Genomic DNA, 20,804 nt, shown 5'->3' with positions numbered 1-20,804 from the left:
TTAAGATTCGCAAAACAGAACGAATCTTTTTTCCCCGAGTCAGTCGCGAAGGGTCGAGCCTCCCCAAAGGGCCAAACTTCCCACCACTGCTTGGCGCTGCTGCTCCTTCCGGTCGGGAGGGGAACCGCGGCCCGGTGGATGCTGCGTTCCGGTGACACGCGGAGCTCGGAAATTCCGTGTCGGCGCGGACTGAAGAACGATCCCGCTTTTTATTTTATTTTTTTTTTTTGAGATTCGGCTCTTTACGATACGCGGTGTGCGCAGATGCAGCGCGGCGGCTTGCGAGGAGGGCGGTGTGCGCTGTGCGCCGCCAGCTCTGGCCCGTTTACGCGAAATTCCGATTGAAATGGATGCCCGCGCCTCTTTTTCGAGTTCCGACGTGAATAAAACGCGGCGTTGTTGTAAATCAATGAAGGGAGAGTTTGTTGAACAGCGCCATCTAGCGGCGAGTCGGGGGAAGACACCGTGCCTTCGTGAATTGCATCATGATGCAGCTGCCGGAAATTAAGGAATGCATCATCATTGATAACTGCTGCCACCTCATTTTTGCAATTAATAAAGTTGTCAATGACGTCTTGCCGAGACCTCCCTTTTAACTCTCTAGATTATTTTTTCTTTACTGTCAATAATAATTATGATTATCTACCTTCTGTTCTTCAAAATCAAACTGAAATGTGACCAATCTTGCAGTTTAGAAAAAACTACAAACGTGAAGAATAGCATCAACAGCATTTATGCATCCAATACAATATGAATATATTACAGAGCCTCTCCGTCCTGTTGTGAATTGGAGTACATTTCACTGGACTTCACTGATTTCACTGAGATTTGGATTTCACACAGCTTGTGAGTCCCTTTTTCTTTATTTCCTGGGGTCCTGTTCCCTCTGACCCCACTGGGCTTTTCTGCCGTGCACGGCTTCAACATTCACATGCGCTGTGTGGCTTCCTGAGTGGGTGGCGGCGCAAAGTGGTCCGGGGCGGCGGAGGCGGGGTCCCCCTGGGTGACGGCCTGTGTGGCCTGCTTGGGCAGCAGGCCGGGGTCGCTCAGGATGGACGTGGACGTGCTCAGGAGCCGGAGCGAGCTCAGGACCACTAAGAGGAAGAGGAAGAGGAAGATCAGACCCCAGGCATCATACTAACAAACATACTAAGATACTAACTAAAATACTAACAAACATGCAAACTAACATACTAAGATACTAACTAACAAACTAATATACTAAATACTTAGTATGTTACTAAGATAATAACTAACATACTATCTCACATACTAAGATACTAACTTACATACAAACATACTAACATACAAACTAACATACTAAGATACTAACATACTGAGATACTAACATACTAATTCATATACTAAAATACTAACTAACATACTAACATACTAATTAACATAGTAAGATACTAACTAACATACTAGGATACTAACTAGATGTACTCACCTACTAACTAATATACTAACATACTAACATACTAACCAACTAACAAACTAACAAATTAAGATACTAACTAACATACTAACATACTAAGTAACATACTAATGCATATGCTCACATACTTACTAAAATACTAACATACTAACTAACATACCTAATAACATACTAACAACATACTAAAATACTAACTAACACACTAACTAATATACTAACATACTAACAAACTAAGATAGTAACATACTTATATACTAACACAATAAGACACTAACTAACATACTAACACACTTAGATACTAAGATACTAACTAACATACTAAGATACTAACTAACATACTAAGATACTAACTAGATATACTAACATACTAACAAACATACTAACTAGGTGTACTAACATACTACCTAGGCCTGCCTACATACTAACTGACATACTTACATACTAACTAGGCGTACTAACATACTCACTAGGTGTACTAACATACTAACTAAAATACTAACATACTAGATACTAAGTAACATACAATCATACTAACTAACATACTAACTAACATACTAGCATACAAACCAACATACCAACTAACATACTAACATACTAAGGTACTAACATAATAAGATACTAACATACTAAAATACTAACATACTAAGATAGTAACATACTAACTAACATACTAACATACCAACTAACATACTAACTTACATACTAACATACTTACACATTAATATACGGACTAACATACTTAGATACTTACATCGTAACTAATATACTAACATACTAGCTAACATACTAAGACACTAACATAGTAACTAATATACTAACATACTAACTAGGCATACTAACTAGGCATACTCACTAGGCATACTAACTAGGCATACTAACTAGGTGTACTAACGTACTAACATGGCATACTCACTAGGCGTACTAACTTACTAACTAGGCATTCTAACTAGGCGTACTACATAGTGTGCCAGGGTGTGAGGGGACTGACTGGGCCTGAGGGCGGGCAGGGAGCAGTGCTGATCCAGCCAGCAGAGAGTGGTGTGACACAGATCCTCCACACTGGCTGTGGACACCATCCCATTGTAGGACTCGAACAGCGGCTCGATCAGGATGCTGAACTGCACAGCGCTTCAGGAAAATAATCTAAAAGCTTTGGTTGTTGCACAGAAAAAAATAGAACATAGTTATTCAGCTTATCTTGACTGCGATTTATGGATTGATACACTATATACACTACATATACTATATATACTATACACACTACATATACTATATTCACTATATACACTGTATACATCTCATCTCATCACCGTTCTCAGTCTCATTCCTGCAGTCTGTCAGTATTCACTACACTAGCCTTCACAATGGCCACGCCCCCTTACCATGAAATAACACTATATACACAATATATACCATATATACTATATATACTATATATACTATATATACTAGCCACGCCCCCTTTCCGTGAAATAACACGGGTCCTCGCCTATCGACCAATTCACTTTACGACCTGGTCCTAGGAAGGGAACTCGGTCGTTAAGTGAGGAGCACCTGTATTCAGTTGCGATATGAGAAGCATGCGCAGCTTCCGATCTGCAGCGGAACATGTTTTAAAAGGATACGATCCAGAACTTCCAGTTGTGCAACGTCTGGACGCGCACGTACTCTCGGAACGTCTCCCTCATGTGGTCGAAGCGCTGGCGCGTGATGGGAACGCCGGTGGCGGGAAGCTGCTGCTGACACACGCTGCGTGGCAAATGACAACCCGTGAGGCAGCCGCACTCGGCAGCACGCGGTTTGGACGTGTCCGTCCGTCAAGTCCACCTCCGGTGTCGCGGTCACGATTTCACTCAAAGTCGAAATACGGCGGGCGGGCGTGTCCCGACCCTTATTCCTGCCATGGGACACTTGTTACGATGAGATGACCCTGGAATGACCGCGTGCCACTAACAAGGCCTGAAACACCCGAGTGGCGCTACTCGTACTGATGCAAGGCTTGCTCCATCCGTGAGCAGAGGGTTTAAAATGACTCGGGAGTCTGGAGTCATCGCCACAAGAGTGGATCTTCAATCCAGGAACTTAAAATATTCGCCGGGGATAAATCAAAGCACAAGGCAAAACAAAACGAAAGGTGTTCAGCGGAATTCATATCGACCGGGAGTGATTTACGCTTTGCCTTCCACCAAAACGAATAGAGTGGAACCGCTCTGCTGGTACCGAGGACTTGCAATTTTGACCTCGCCAACGCGCAATCGAATTTCCGCTGCCTTATCTCTAAGGGGGGAATTTGGGGAAAAAAAGAAAAAAAAAAGAAAAACGCCCACGGCAACGCCTGGGTCGTGGTTTGAACACGCCGCCCCCCCCCCCCCCCGCCCGTTTTCCCGCTCCCGCCGGGTGCCTCACTTGATGGCGGAGTTGAGCAGCTGGATCTCCTCCCGCAGCCTCTGCGTCTCGTCGTGCAGCTGGACTCTCTCCTGCTGCATCTTGCTGATGTACTCGGTGGTTTTCTGCAGCGTGGTGGCTTTGCTGATCTGCCGGAAAGACGGATTGAGCACGGGTCAAGCCGGCCCCTCTGCGGGACGCATGAGGGTGGATGAGCTTCCGTCGGGCCTTTTAAAGTGGTAATCCGTGAGGTGAGTAGGTTTAAAAAAACAAAAAAACAAAACAAAAAAAAACATATTCGATACTTTATTTAGTGGGAACCCTTTTAAGAAACGGCCATTCAAGGTGTTTGTGTTACGCCTGTGCTCTTCTATATATCGCTGTTCCCATTGTTGGTGGCGGGGTGGCGGTGAGAATGCACTGATCGGGCACATACAAGAGGTGAGAGGAAGCTGCGGTGAAGCTGCTCAAGCAGCATGGCGCGCTGCGGTCGGCACACTGTCGGCATGGATGAGCATCCAGGAAAAATATCCCCCGCCACCTCGAGTGACAAAAACAAAACAGATGAAAGCTGCAAGCAGCGATGACCGGGTCCTCGACGCGCCAGTGTCGGTGGGACCCAGGGTAAATCGGCTCGGAGGAGTTCGCGTCAGTACAAAGCATGAAAATGACCAAAAGGTGACAAAAAAAAACACCTTTCATTCAACATGGCCGACTGCTGTTGGGTGTCGGTCATGGTGGCAATATAATAATTTTCCAAAGCTAGTGATGTTCCATATGTGTACTGAATTCCGTTAGTTTTGGTGGAAAAAAGTGAATACACTTAATTTTTTCTTTTGCCACACGTGTGCAAAGTTTTGTGAACTTTCAGTATCTTATCAGTCGGAAGGAGGCAAACTTTTGGAGAAAAGAAAGTGAACGTAAAAATAAAAATAAAAGTGTATAATAGTGGATAAATATGCAGAAATCCGCATTGTAATGAAAACCAAAATAAGGAGCCACACGTGTGAGCTCTGGGTGAACGGGCCTCCTTTCCCCTGCGGAGCGGTACCTTCACGCTGGGCTGGGAGCTCAGGGTCGTCACCAGGTTATGCAACGTGTCGAACCCCAGTTTGATGTTGAAACGTCGCTTCTGTTCGGCCGAGATGTGAGTGATTCTCCTGCTTTCCATCTGCTGGAGACACAGCACAGACACCGCTGAGTTTCTCTTGGGATGGGAGAAAACCCAATTTATTATTAAGTTATTATAAAGTTATTGTAACTTATTGTATCATTTTGCGTACTTTATTTGTTCCGATACTTGCATGTCCGTGTATTGAGAAAGAGTGCAGTGACTCTGGCATGGAGGCTTTCTCCACAGGGTCTGACGTCTGGCCTGGACGCCCTGGAAAACCTGCTGCAGCAAGACAGAAAGGAAGAGAATGACACTTAACACCTCAACACCGTCAACGCTCACAGGTTTGAAACACCACACGCGGCATTGTAAAGACGACAGAACTCCGAAAGTGACCGGTACTTGTGAGGCCGGTCTTCTCGGTGCCGCAGCCTTGTACGGGGGACAGCTTCTCCGTCTTGGGAATGAGGAGGGCGCTTCCGGTCGGCGCGGTGTCATGGGCGGGCTGGCCCGAAGCCGACGTCCCCCTGGGGGGTCCGGGGGGCCCGTCGCCGCCGCGGGAGGTGCTCGGCCCGTGCGGCCGGACCCCTGCGGGCCAGCCGGCGGCGGGCGGCAGCTGGGGCGAGGCGCCTCCAAAACGCGGGCCGCGACCTGAGAGCTGGGCAGAAGACTGGCCACGGTCACGTTCCACCCCGGGCAGAAAGGACGCGTGTGTCATGCTAAATTCGCCAAAAACACGTGAAGGATACGGAAGTGCGTTGTTTGGTTTATGAGTGCAGCGTAAAAACATGTCGCCAGATGTTATTGCAGTGATTATCTGAGCCGTTCATCAAAGAGGTCGGCTCCGAAACTGTTTATTATGGGCGGCACAATTTTCTGTGAAGTGTGTGGAACAGCAGAGGTCACTGAGACTCTGGGAAGACTCTGTTCCCACTCCATTACTTCCAGTAATAAACCTTTTATTTTTACCTTTTACCTTTTATAATAACCATTTATTGAAGATTAAATATGAATGATCGGATTGGAGAGACACATATGCAGTGTTTGTGGCTTTAATAAAAAAGAAGAGGAGTCGCTTCAAACCATGTTGAAGCCAATAAACACACACACACACACACACACACACACACACACACACACACACACACTGAATGTTTGTATGTCTGAGCAGAAATAAGGTCAAGTCAGACTCACCGAGCACTCTGGAGATGACCCATGACCTTGGGCTGATAGAGAGGATGTGTCAAACCCCAACGCCGGCTTCCCTGAGAACGTACGGCAGCAATCGCTAGTTTGAAACTTTGATAGCTGACTACGCAGAGTGATGAATAAGAAGCGGGGATTGAAATGTACTGACGTTCTCTGGTGCTGTGGGAGGACAGCAGCTTGGCCAGGCAGCTTGTGGATGGAGTTGCGGCAGCGGCGGCGGCGGCAGGGCGCGGGATCCTGGCGCCCGCCGTCTTCTGCTTGTGTTTCCCCCTGACGGCCCTGGCGTCCGTCCCGCCGGCGAGGGAGAAGCAGTCGGTGGCGGCATCCGCCGCCACAGGGGGGTAGCCGGCGGGTTGGCAGGAGGCCTGGAGGTACGCGTCCTCCACAGGGGGGTAGGCGTGAGGCTGGCGCTCGGACCTCAGGGCGCCCACGGAGGAGGAGGCGGTGTGGGTGATGACGGTGGAGGCGGCGGCCATGGCGTCGTAGCCGTATTTGCTACATGGCGGCAGGTACAGGAACGGGCCGCCGGCGGAGACGGGCTGCTGCATGGGAACCACTCCAGAGGCGGGAGGATCCGGGTACAAGTGGTGGGCGAAGGGCACGTCGGGCGCGCGGTACTGGCTGCATTCCCGCTCCAACCTGCCCAGCTCCAGGCGGGCGAGGGGCGAGGACGCCTGCGACAGAGGAAACAGAATCTCCCCGTGATTGTTGGTATAGAGAACACGTCTCACGGACCGGAGGAGCCGCCGCCGCCGCCGACGTACCTCAGCCAGCTTGGAGTCGATGAGCAGCTGGGGAGGTGAGAGCGCGGCAAACACTCCGCTGGACGGGCCCTCGAAATAACCACAGTCAGAAAAGGCAGGCTGCTCGGCGGGGTGGCCCCGGTAGCTCATGAAGATATCTGAGGACAGTGAAGACACGGTGGGTCTGGGGCGTGGCAGGCAGGGCGTGGTCACCCGCCTGGGATGGTGGCTCAGGCGGTAGAGCTGGTGGTCTAGTGATCTAAAGGTTGCTGGTTCGATCCCAGGCTCCTCCTGCTAGCATGCTGTAGTGTCCTTGAGCAAGACACTTAGCCCCTAATTGCTCCTGATGGCTGCGTCCGTCGGTGATTGAACAATTGTAAGTCGCTTTGAATAAAAGCGTCTGCTAAATGAAATGAAATGAAAAAATCTGCATCATCTGCAGAGCTTTTTTTTTTAACCGACGCATCTAAATTCAAGACAAAAGAGTCACTTTTGGCACCGCCATATACTGTACATTACATAACATTATATTATATTACATTACATTACGTCATTTAGCATGGTTTCAAAGGGTTTTGTCCAAAGTGACTTAATAATAGGTTATTTTATAAGTTGCTTTGACAATAACATAGTGTCGCTGTGTCTTTGGTTGTGAATCAGGGTCAAAGTTGAAATACAGCTGAATACAGTTGAAATAACCTGCATGTAAAAAAAAACAAAAAACACACAGCTTTGGTGCGTTGATCGCGGGCACCCCATCGCCGGCACGCACATCGTCCTTACCATCGGAGAGGGAGACAGGTGCGCAAAATGTGCCCTAATCCCCCCCTTTCTGCCATAGAGAGAGAGAGCGCCTTAGGCTCTTCTGTGGGATCGAACCAGACGGGCTAGACGTGGCTCCCCACACGCATCACTGAGCCTTGGACGCCCATGTCCCTGTTGCCGGTTCACCAGTCGTCCTTCCTTGGAGCACTCTTGGTAGGTACTAACCACTGCATACCGGTAACACCCCACAAGACCTGTCGTTTTGGAGATGCTCTGACCCAGTCGTCTGGCATCACAATTTGGCCAGTGTCAAAGTGGCTCAGATCCTGACGCTGCTTCCAACACATCAACTTCAAGAACTGACCGTTCACTTGCTGCCTGATACATCCCACCCCTTGACAGGTGCCATTGGAACCAGATGATAACAATGTCATTCACTTCACCTGTCGCTGGTTTTAATGTTGTGGCTGATCTGTATATGACTCCATGACTATATGTTTACTGTATTGTTCGCCCTAAAACCCCTCTCTCCACGTCGTCTCAGATCGGACAAGGTTTGGGTTTCGGGGGGGGGGTTGGGAACCTCTGCTCTAAAGAACTGGAGACTAAACATGTACACCATCCGGAGACAGAGCTTGTAGAGGTAACTTTTGGGAAAAGCTGACGCTAAGGGATGAACGAAGTGCAGAGGGGCGCGGGGATGCCGGGGCCGTCACTCAGAAAACAGCACAGCGCTCGACGCAGCAAACATCAGCAAAACACAGACAAGGCTCCTCAAAATAGTCCCAGCCTCTCAAACGGAGAGACGGGAAAAGCCAGAGAGAGCAGAGAAAGTGTCGAGAAGATCTACTTAGTGCCAAGCTGAGAAACTGAGATAATATCACAATCGTGCAGCATGGCAGCACGTTGCAGGTAGATGCAAATACATTGGCCGCGATCAAAGGAAAGTTACAGTTTCTTTAGCCTTACGTGTTTTTTAATGATCACTGGAAGTCATCTGAATGTTCTGAACTGATCCGGTATTGATAGAATAGTTTCGGCCGAATGCCAAATGGGGCAATTGCAACCGCATTCTTCGGGGACGCAATTGCCTCAATCGCTTGGGTTGACTCCCAGTGAAAAATAAGGCTTAGGTTTAAAAAAAAATAAAAATACCATTATATGTTGCAGCCCCGCTGTCAGCTGGAGGCCGGGGTGGATGGAAAATGTGGAACAAACGTGCTGATGACCTCGCCTGCATCCGGAGCATCAGTACAAGGATGGAGCGAAAAAACGCGGCAGGACTTTCCCTTCCCCAACCTGGAGTCAGTACCTGGAATATCCATGAAGTCGTCCAGGTTGGGCTGCAGGGGAGTCAAACCCGGCTGGATCATGTCAGCGTTGCTGATGTACGCTGAGGAGAGGGAGTAAATATGAAGAGTATGAATACAAATATGTAGTGGATGACTATGTATAGTATGAAAGTGTAGAGTATGAATATGAACATGCAGAGTATGAACAGGTAGAGTATAAATATGTAGAGTATGACGATATAGAGTATGAATATGTAGAGTATGAACATGTTGAATCTTGAATATGAAAAATTTGGCAGAATTAATTGATTCTTGACTATAAATGTACGGAGCCAAACGACTCTCCCTGCTCCTGCCAGTCGCTCGGGAAGTTCCTCCCCCGCTCGCCGTGCGTGACACCGACCGAGCCAAACGAACCGGGAGGAATCGAACCGCCCCTTGTACCGAGTGAGCCGTCAAAGAACCGAATCTCAGAAAGGAGTCGAGCCTTTCACCGCTGCCCGTAGTCGTCGCTTTCAGAGCTCTTGCTCTGACGCTCGCAGAGCCGCTTGTTCTGTCTGGAACCCCGACGCATTCGACCAATGGGCGCAGCCCCGCAGTTTTGACCTTGCAACGCGAGGGCCGACCCCCGTCGTCAAAAACACGCCGCCTCACTCACCGCTGTGGCGGTCGGCGGCCCAGGGACACGGCTTCTGGGTCATGGTGAACAGCGTGTCGGAGATGTTGGACAGGAAGCAGTCCAGGTCAAACATGTGCGCCTCCTCCGGCGGCGCCTCGGGCTCCTCCTGCTGCATCTGGCTGGACCATCGCTCCAGCTCGGCCCGGCAGAACTGACCCTGCGGACCAGGACGTTGATATGACGCACAAGGGATAACCGCCGCGTGTTGCATTATGGGATGTTTCTAGTCAACCTGGTCACCGGTCACGATCTATCGGGCGGAAATACACGATATTATATTATGATACGTCAAGAAGCATCTGAATTAAAAACATGGAAATACTTCACACAAGGCGCCCGAAAAAACAGCCGCTCTGTCCGTCGTTAATTGTTGTCAGTCGCCTGTTTCTAGAAAAAGCGTTCAAGCAGAAATACATTTCCACAAAAAAAAAAAAATATATATATATATATACTGTATATATATATATCTATATATATATATCTGAGTGTGAGTTTGAATCCCGCCCGGCACCCACAGTGTTTCCCGGCGGACGTCCTCCTCCCCCGTCTGGAGGACCCTCTCCACCCGGCGCCTCTTATAGGGAAACCCGAAAGCCGGCCGGAAACGACGCCAGCGGCCACGGCGACGCCCCCCTCGGCTGCGTTTCCATCCGTTTGTCCGTCGTTGATGATGTGGTTGTTTTGGGGAGGTTATTTTTATTTTTTATTTTTTTCTTTGTCCCCTTAATGTGCTCGTGCTTACGCGTACGTTTCCCTGTGTTTGTGTTTTTGTGCGATTAGTGATGAAAAAGCACTTTTGCCGTATTTTTAAGAAACACTCTACCCCCCCACCCCCCCGACCAGTTATCATTATTTCTTCTTTGTTGGTTTTTCTTTTTTCCGTGTCTCACTGTTTGGATAATAGCGACCGTCTTTTGTCCCTGGCCTCATTCTCTGCAGGCCGGCTCACGTGCGGACGGACAGGAAGTCAAAAGCGCCTCAATCCACACTGTATAAAAAAGCAATATGAGGATGAATAGAAATCTGGGAAAATGTTTATGGTGAAATTAAGTAAATAATTATAATTTTTTTATTCTAATGGAAGACAATTAATCACTTGTTATGCCTAATATTTGTAAAAAATATATATAATTATGACCTGACACCCTGTTTAACAAACTGAGTAAATAAAACAACTAAATTACACACGATTATTTCCTGACTTATGCCAAAACATAAACTTTTACGCCGAGGACATTATTATAAAACCTAAATATCAGCATTTTTCTATTTAGTAAACCCACTTAATACCTCAGCTTTCCCTGTGTTTCCCAGACTGGGAATCAAACCGAGGTTCGCTAGGATTAAGCCTCCTCACTTAACAACCTACCTGTTTAACCACCATTCAGACTCAGGACCAGCTCTCTACCACGACGTCTCAGCGTCAAGCATCTCGTCATGCATCATCCTTTATATACTGTATACACTATACACACTGTATATACTATATACACTATATACTGTATACTATATACACTGTATATACTATATACACTATATACTGTATATTATATACACTATATATACTATATACACTATATATACTATATATAGTATATACACTATATATACACTATATATATACCAGCCACGCCCCCTTACCATGAAATAACATGGGTCCTCACTTATCGACCAATTCGCTTAACAACCTGGTCCTAGGAAGGGAACTCAGATATTAAGTGAGGAGCACCTGTACACAAAAAATGAGAGTTTTAAACTGCGTGGGATTAATTTCCCCTTTCAAATTGATTGATTCACTGTGGGCTGCGAGGTTGTTGGTAAGACATAGTTGTAATTATAATAAATCACTGGGGCATGAAGCTGATTATTTGTACTGAGGGTTACATTTAGTCATTGGACGCAGCCCTCAGGAGCAATTAGGGGTTAAGTGTCTTGCTCAAGGACACTACAGCATGAACCAGCAACCTTTAGATTACTAGACGACCAGCTCTACCTCCTGAGCTGCCATTCCCCAGTATTTTACTGAGGTCCATCTCTGCCACTGTAAACTGATGAAACAAGGAAAAATAAAAATAGAAGAACGTATATATAGAATGTATATATAATTCATATAATATGTTGTATATTTCCTTGTTTCCAATTTATCATTGTTATCTTCATATATATAATGAATAGTCTTACATTTGAATTTGACTTAAATTGGTAATTTATTTGAATTAATTATTTTCTTTTGAAAAAAAATATATTTTTAATTTAATTATATGTGTTTTCATTTATTTCCTGTAATTCATTAAATGTATATACAGTGAAAATACATGAATAAATGAAATTATATAGATGTATAATCAGAGGTCCATCTCTGCCATTGTAAGCTGTTGGAACAAGGAAAAATAAAAATAGAAGAACGTATATATAGAATGTATATATAATTCATATAATATGTTGTATATTTCCTTGTTTCCAATTTATCATTGTTATCTTCATATATATAATGAATAGTCTTACATTTGAATTTGACTTAAATTGGTAATTTATTTGAATTAATTATTTTCTTTTGAAAAAAAATATATTTTTAATTTAATTATATGTGTTTTCATTTATTTCCTGTAATTCATTAAATGTATATACAGTGAAAATACATGAATAAATGAAATTATATAGATGTATAATCAGAGGTCCATCTCTGCCATTGTAAGCTGTTGGAACAAGGAAAAAAAAAACAGAAGAACATATACTGTATATATATCTATATAAATTATGTTATTTAATTCCTTTTGTTCAAACTTTCATTATTATTTTCATCTATAAAATCTATCTATTTTAATTGTTTGACTTTATTTTATAGATTTCAATTTATTGCAATCATCTGTTTTTAAATACTATATACTGTATACATGAACATACAATCAATCTCTGCAGTTGTAAACTGTTGGAACAAGGCTTGTGTATGCGGTGCATATATACAGTATATAATAATATAAGTGAGAAGCCTGATGAACGGAGAGGGGGCTGACTCCACATGGCGTGTTGGGGGTCAAGGCGGCACCTTGTGCTTATTGATCGTCTTGTTTGTTTTCCACAAAGCGCGGCAGGAAGTGGGTCAGGTTTGATTAAATGGCACCGAGCGCCGGAGCCACCAAAGCTGAATGAAGATAAAGAGCGGGGGGGGGGGGGGGAGATTAGAGGTATTGTCGCGGCCGTCGCCCAATATGTGTCCATCGCCGACTAGTTGGCGCCCGTGACGCAAGTTGCTTCGCACGTTTCCACTTTTCCTTTCTTTTCTTCCCCTATATATAGAAACACGGGGGACTTTGGCGATCGCACGGTTCTGACCTCTGACCCACGACGCCAGCGGGTCAGTGATGATCGGGGTGAGAGAGGAACGGAACCAAACTGAGCAAAAAACAAATGAACATGAAAATACCGTCGCACAACCACCTGAACGTCAATTTGTTCATGTTTGGATCCTGTCTGGCTTCCCATTTAATGTGACGTTTCTATCTTAACTTCATCTTTCTGCTTCACTGTTAAGTTCATAACTTTTTGTATAGGACCTTGTATTTTATATTTAGACATGACCTTTTATTTGTAGGTATATGCGTTCATCTATCTATCTATCTATCTATCTATCTATCTATCTATCTATCTATCTATCTATCTATCTATCTATCTATCTGTCGGGGTGTGGTTTAAGCAGCCACACCTGTCTTGGGACTAGGTAATTGGGCGCAGGATCAGGGGTGGCTGTACGCCCGTTGATCGTCAGAGCAACCAATGAGCTAAAGGTAAATAGACACAGGCAGAGATGTTTGCAACATCTCTGCCTGCGTCGAGGGGCCTGAAAACACCACCCGGGTGGGTGTGGCAGGTGGAACTGCCGCAGTGGCGCCCAAACAGGACGCAGGCAGAGATGTGGACAGATGGAACACGCCCGGAGCAGATGGACACACCTCATGACAGAGGCTCTGCCCATGTGTGTGTGTGTGTGTGTGTGTGTGTGTGTGTGTGTGTGTGTGTGTTTGTGTCTGTGTGTGTGTGTGTGTGTGTGTGTGTGTGTGTGTGTAGGGATGAGTGATTTACCTGTTGCTCGTTGATTGTTCTGACGAGCAACAGGCGTACAGCCACCCTGATCCCGGGCCCAGTTACCCAGAGCCAAGACATGTGTGGCTGCTTAAACCAAAATAACCCCCACGCCACACCCCGGATTAACAATTACAAAATAAACAAGAAAGAACAGAGAACAAGAAATATCAATCTGAAAAACTTAAAATAAACAAGAGAAAAAGGGCAATAATGGGTGTCTATTAGGAGAAACATTATGTCCATCGGTTCCTTTTTAAAATCAAGAAGAGAAAAAAATGTGAAACGCATAAATGCCATAGCATTATTATTTCATTGGTTGTTTGTGTTATAGATGGATGGATGGATGGATGAAGGGAGGGAGGGATGGATGGATGGATGGATGGATGGAGGGATGGATTTGACGTGGTTTCCCTCACCTGCTGCAGCATCGAGAAGAAGTCATCATTGTTTTTCTGAAGCTGCGAAGCAACAGAATGGAGTTATAATTATTATTATACGTTACTGTGGAATAAACAGTGAAAAGACGCAGCTTTCATTCTGTTGTCGGACAACTAACTGCCGGTTCTTCCTATTCGGTCATAACCGTCACTTTAATCACAATTATTAATAATCACGCGTCATGCTTGTAATGACATATTCCATGTCATATTTAAATACTATTCTTCACGCATTTCATTGAAAATAACTACGCGGTATATTCTTGAGACGTCTATTATTATTATTCTTACCACTACTTTATTCATTATTTCATTTTACTTGTTATGCTGTTAATTACTTGGTAATATTTTATTTTTAATTGTATGTATATACTGTTGATTTAGCGTACATATACAGTGCTGCGGCGCTACTCACCCTCTTCTTGTAATAAATCCTCCACTTGTGATATTCCTTGATCACCACCTCGATCCTGCGCTTCCAGTAGCTGCCCTCCAGCACGATGGCCTGTCCACAGGGAGCGGGGTTCAGTCGCTTCACAGCCAATCGCTGCATCTCAATCATTCAGGACATATGTGACACAGGGTTTCTGCAGGTTTCAACGGGTCCTTTTTTAAGGCCATCATGAACGTCGGATATGAGGGAAAATCCGAGACTACCGACACAAAATTACAGTTTTCTGGGTTCCCGCAAACGCAGCATCACTTCCTACCCCGGCCCAAACCCCCCCCCCCCCAAAAAAAAACTGGACGATTCACACAAACACCTAAATTGACGAGAAAAAAAGCGGCATTTGCCGAAAAAAGCCAGTTGTTCTGCGTCCCTAAACCTCATAATCCAATCAATTGTTAACGTTCTGTCAAAATCGTATTTGAGACGTTTCAAGGCCGACAATTCATATCATTGGGATTTTAGATATTTTTGAGCCTTTTTATTTTTTTATTTTTTTTAGGACCCGCGGAAAACCCCGTCGTGACGGAACAGCCTCGTCGGCATTTTTCGGTCTGACCTCCGGCTTGCGGTGCGCGTCGGCCTCGGCGCCCTCCAGAGGCGTGACGAAGCCGCACGCCGGGTTCCTCCTCTTCTCCACATCTGCATCGGAAGCGTCACACAGTCATTCGGCATCACAAGCACCTCCACCGCCTCCCGCAGGACCCGAGCGACCGTCGGCACGCCGGTCGAGGGCGGCACAGCGAACGTAGGCGAAAAGAGCTGAAATGTCGCGGGGATCTGACCATGACCTCGGAACCGTTTTAGGTCTCCCGTTTCGAAATCGCTTGAAGAATGAAAATGGCCGCGTGCAAGAGCCACGCGGTACCTCACAACTCCTCCACTGGCAACTGGCCCCACAAACACACACACACACACTTTATTTTGAACATATTTATTTATTTAATAATAATTATGCGATAAATATTTCATAATATTAAAAAATATATATTTTATTTTACGCATTTTATTTTTTTGTTTCATGTATAATTTTATGTCAATATTTATCCTAAAATGTGTTTGTTCTGTTTGTTCTGTACGTACTGAGTCACTGAACACGGCCCAACGGGGGGTGGAGGGGGGTCATGGTGCTTTTTTCTGTTTAGTTCAATTAGGAAAAGGAGGACGATGAAAATGGGGCGTGTCATGGCTCCAGCGTGATTGGCAATAAAACAGAAGAGGAGACTCGGACAAACAACCACATGAAAGTGTAAAAATTGTAGAAGAAAATTGGTATTTTGAGAAGAATGGGACCGTTTCATGAAGGATCCAACACTACATTAGAAGCGTGGATGTTCCATGCTTCGGCGGTGGGGAGAGGGGACCGGCTTAGGGCGGCGCTGGAGTGACTCGGAGCCCGGCGGGGAGCGTGGGGGTCCGCCGCTGTGCTCCCCGCGGTGCGATCCCCACGCTCACGACATTTCACAGTCCCCCGTGCGGAAAAAATTCAATTAGAATAATAATAATAATAATAATAATTGATAAATGGATAAAGAATTCGATATTCCTGTCCATTTATGCGCCAGCGTCCAGAACTTCAACGCGCTTCCAATCACACCGGGAAAAGGGGCGAATATTAGGGTGTCGACCAGGGTGTCCTGGTTACATCAGAGCCGAATTGAGACGATTAAAACCCGGGTCTATCGCAGAGTCATTTGACCGGGGACTGAGACCCGTTTTTTTTCCCTTTCCCACTGACGACAAATGCCAGATGTCAACTGTTTTTTAACAGCCAGGACTTCTACTCTGTGAGGTAAGTGCTGGAGGTACGTGAGTTCAGGTAAGTTTCATTTAGGAGGATTTAAATGTATATTTAATACAACACAGTCAATTAATTCTATTATATAATTATAGAACCCAGAATCGCGATTGTGGTGCCTCCCCTTGCGGCTGCCTGCGCGAGCACCTTGTATCGATTACGCACATTTTGGTGTTTTTTTGTATTTTCAGAGCTTATTGTGCGTAATCACCGGGTGTCATGACATTTCACTGCATATATGTATGACCGTATGTATATGTATGTGACAAATAATCTCTTGAATTTGAACTTGTTACCGGGTTTTTGGTGCAGTGGGAAAGGGGTATCACATAATATTTATTGTTAACACGCATTTCCATGTATTTATGAATTCAAAATGTATGTTTGACAAAACAAATCCAGAAAAAAAAAAAAAAAACACTCGGCACAAACCAGCACTTTCATTTGAGTCATTGTTTTGGGGGAGTGAGGGTGCGGGGAACTCACACTGGATGAACCACGCCCTCCAGATGGCGTTGTTCAGTCGGATCTTGTCCCTCCACAGCAAACGCAAACCTTTGAAGGACTTCCACTTGGGAGAGACGATGTTGCCACTGGGAAGCAAATCAAATAGTGAGGGTCGGGCGGCTCGTCTCACCGACAACCAGATGTTCTTATGGAAGTGGCTCCTAGCAGAACCTTGAATGGCAGCCGGAAAAAAACATGATCCGCTTGCCTTTTAATAAACTGCAGTCAGAAAAAAGGATGTTTTTATTCATTTATAATATATATAATATCTATAAAAGAAAATTCACATTTTGCTTGATGCACATGCAATTTTTATTCTTTTCTTATCTTTTAATATTTAACTTTGTGAAATTTCACCGCACTTTTTAGTTTTTTATTCTAATTTTATTTTATGTTTTGCCTATTTACTTTCTGCAAAGGACTTAGAATTTCATCTCCTGTATGAATTGTGCTATACAAATAAATGTTTTCATTATTATTATTATATAATTATTGTTATTATTAATACTTTAATTATCATTATTATCATTATTATTATTGCTATTATTATTATTATAATTATTGTTATTACTATTATTATTATTATTAGAACAATTAGCTTTTTTTTTTAACAAATCACAAACAATGCAGTTCCATGAAACCGGTCGAGGTTCACATGAACTATCAGAATATTCTTGTTGAGCAGAACGTGACGTTTTTACACTGAACACTTTGGAAACTCGCCCCCAAAAAAAATAACCAAAACGCATGAATTAACGCACTCATGTCCTTCAGCAAACACCTCCAGCACGCTGAGCGGGCTCCGTGGAAAAGGTGCAAGCTGCTGTGGCCCCGACCTCCGCCCGTCCCCCGGTGCATTAGCAGGGGCAGAGGGGCCCCTGACGACGGGGGGCCGGGGGCGGTCGCTAGGGAGCGCGGTCAATTATTATCCAAAATACTTCCGATGGAAACGTGTTTAACGCGCAACGTCTCTGCAAAACAACACAGATGACACAACCACGCCTTGTTGATCAAATGGGTGGAGGGCGGGGCGTGGTCACCCACCCCGCGCTGATGCCCGCCAGGCATGCTGGGACATTCTGTCTAATTCCGCTTTAAAAAGAAAATGGAAATCAGCTTTTGTGTCGCAAGATCTAAATTGGGAGGCTGCACTAGTGTAGTTCATTTGGAGAGGGGTCACACTACAAGACAATCAAGCTTCCTTCCTTCTTTCCTTCCTTCCTCCCTTCCACCCTCTTTTCCTTCGTTCATTCTTCTCTCCCTCCCTTCCTTCCTCGCTCCCTACCTCCCCGTTCCTTCCTCCCTCCCTCCCTTCATTCCTTCCTTCCTCTCTCCCTCCCGTCCTCCAGTCCTCCCTCCCTCCCTCACTCCCTTCCTTCCTTCCTCCCTCCTTCCCTTGCTCCCTCCCCTTTCCTTCCTTCCTCCCTCCCTCCCTCATACCCCCTCCCTTTTTTCCTCTGTGCCTCCCTCCCTTTCTTCCTTCCTCCCTCCCTCCCTCCCTCCCTTCCTCCCACCCTCCCTTCCTTCCTCCCTCCCTCCCTCCCTCCCTTCCTCCCACCCTCCCTTCCTTCCTCCCTCCCTCACTCCCTTCCTTCCTTCCTTCCTTCCTCCCTCCCTCACTCCCTTCCTTCCTTCCTCCCTCCTTCCCTTGCTCCCTCCCCTTTCCTTCCTTCCTCCCTCCCTCAGTCCCCCCTCCCTTTTTTCCTCTCTGCCTCCCTCCCTTCCTTCCTCCCTCCCTCCCTCCCTCGCACCCTCCCTTCCTTCCTCCCTCCCTCCCTTCCTCACCATCCCCTCCTCCCTCCTTTTCTTCCTTCCTCCCTCCCTTCCTTCCTTCCTTCCTTCCTGCCTTCCCTCCTCCCTTCCTCCCTTCCTTCGCTCTTCCATCCCTCCCCCCTTCCTTACTTCCATCCTCCCTCCCTCCCTTCCCATAATAATAATAATAATAATAATAAAAATAATAATAATAATAAGCACAGTTCCATATGTTTCTGATGTTTTTTGGTGTCACGGTGGGATTATATTTCATTGTAAACAGTGTGTGGAAGACAAAAGGTTGGAAACACGTGTGACTTCAATCCTCATAAATTATTCTTCAAATATAAAGACACTTGAGATAAGCGTACGATGAACTATGAACTATTAAAACAATTAGAACAACGAGCTTTGCGATGAAACAAGGTGTTTCCTCCTGGTGCCCAAGGTTCAAGCGCCTCGTCGTTCCACCAGGGAGACGTCGCGTTTTGATCACAGAAAGGGCATGGGGGGGGGGGTACCACCTGCGGCCCACCAGGGGTCCTCAATTGTTTTATACGTCGTCATATAGTTTTCAAAATATATTTAGTCAAGTCCACTAATGATGGTGAGTTTGGTTCTTTCTTTGTTTAAATGTGAAATGACCATTTATTAAAGGCAGATAAAGTAAATACATATAGACTTATACGTATATACTGACCTATATACTGTGTGTATATATATATATACAGTATGAAACTACACACACACATATGGACTTTAAATGTGCCCTTTAAAATGACGGCTAACTTGTTTGTTTTTTTTCGCCCAAATGAGTGTGATCTTTAGTCCAAAAAGGTTTAAGTTTTCCAAGCAAAGTAAAGAAGAAATGACTTGACGTGATCTGGCTGCAAACTGCACAGCAGCCACATGGATGCAAAGTCCAGATGGAGATCCTTTTCAAGCTGTTGCACAACAATAGAGCAAGCTGTCGCACGCACACACACACACGCACGCACACACGCACAATTACAGAGCAAGCTGTCACACACACACGCACGCACACACGCACAATTACAGAGCAAGCTATCACACACACACGCGCGCACACACACACACACAATTACAGAGCAAGCTGTCACACACACAGCCACGCACACACACGCACACACACACACGCACGCACACACACGCACAATAACAGAGCAAGCTGTCACACACACACACACCCACGCACGCACAACAGAGCAAGCTCACACGCACACACAGCAGGCACACGCACACACAACAGAGCAAGCCGTCTCACACGCACGCACGCCTTGGGTTTCGCAGGGAGCAGTTGTGTTTTAAAGTTTAAAAGTAATTCAACTATTTCGAGTGAGATTGTTTTTTTGAGTACGTCTGAGCATGCGCATGAGAGAAAGCAGTCCTGTTATTGCGTAAAAGTAACATCAAAATATTTATTATGAAAATGTGTCACATCTATCTTTAATGGTTTTTTTTGTAATAGGCATATTTATGTTTTGGAATTAGAAACTTTAGTGTTTTTTCCCACTACGTCTGAGCACGTGTACGTCTATCGCGCTACAAACGGCAAACCTCGCACGCGCGTGCACGTGAGCGCAAACCCCACCTGCTGATTCTCACGCGAGCGCAAGACGAGGCGTGCACGCGCGCGGACTGTATGACACGCATGCACAACAAGTGAATAAATATTAATTAAACACAGTTCTACAAAACCCAACACGGACAAGTGGATGTGTTCCACATGCACGCTCGAGGGTGACCCCGGCCGGGGCCCCCGGGGGCCCCTCACCTGTAAGCCAGGGACATGCACTCCAGCAGGCGGGTGAGCGTGGGGTCGATGCTCAGGCTCCCGGAGCTCCGCGGCCCGAACGTGTAGGTGTGGCACCAGCTCCGGTTCACCGTGTCGAAGTCGTATCCCGGGCCCGGGGCCGCGCCGCCCCCCCGCCGCCCCCGAGCCGCGGAGTCCCGGTGCGGGGACGACACCATGAAGTGACCGCTGTGGATGACCTGCGCGCCGGGGCGAGCGGGGCCCGCGCCGGGCCCGGCGCCGCCGCCGCCGCCGCCGCCGCCCGCCGGCTCCGCTTCCTCCTCCGTGTCCGAGTCGAACGGCTCCGACAGATGCGGTGTCGCCCGTCGCGCCACAGCCAT

General features: G+C 46.1%; 1 protein-coding gene across 5 annotated transcripts; it reads right to left on the bottom strand.

Annotated features, from left to right (window-relative positions):
* Window positions 1-769: 769 nt before the first annotated feature.
* mlxipl (MLX interacting protein like) lies at window positions 770-20,804 on the bottom strand (the record flags this gene model as incomplete). 5 transcript variants are annotated; one of them, XM_080013746.1, is made up of 17 exons in its annotated part: window positions 770-1,094; window positions 2,427-2,556; window positions 3,064-3,187; window positions 3,845-3,972; window positions 4,875-4,997; window positions 5,107-5,219; window positions 5,340-5,595; window positions 6,132-6,202; window positions 6,295-6,820; window positions 6,911-7,047; window positions 8,967-9,047; window positions 9,605-9,782; window positions 14,125-14,166; window positions 14,561-14,692; window positions 15,153-15,235; window positions 16,878-16,984; window positions 20,446-20,804. In XM_080013746.1, 17 exons carry the CDS (start codon window positions 20,802-20,804, stop codon window positions 928-930), a joined length of 2,757 nt encoding a protein of 918 aa, XP_079869872.1. In that variant the 3' UTR covers window positions 770-927. The 5 variants fall into 5 exon arrangements, with proteins under 5 accessions (XP_079869872.1, XP_079869873.1, XP_079869874.1 ...); XM_080013747.1 differs by having other exon boundaries at window positions 4,875-4,994; XM_080013748.1 differs by having other exon boundaries at window positions 5,107-5,216.

Source organism: Zeus faber, assembly GCF_960531495.2.
Source record: "Zeus faber genome assembly, chromosome: 14".
Taxonomy (NCBI): domain Eukaryota; kingdom Metazoa; phylum Chordata; class Actinopteri; order Zeiformes; family Zeidae; genus Zeus; species Zeus faber.
Note: the sequence above shows the minus strand (reverse complement) of the source record. Positions and strands in the feature narration are given on the sequence as shown.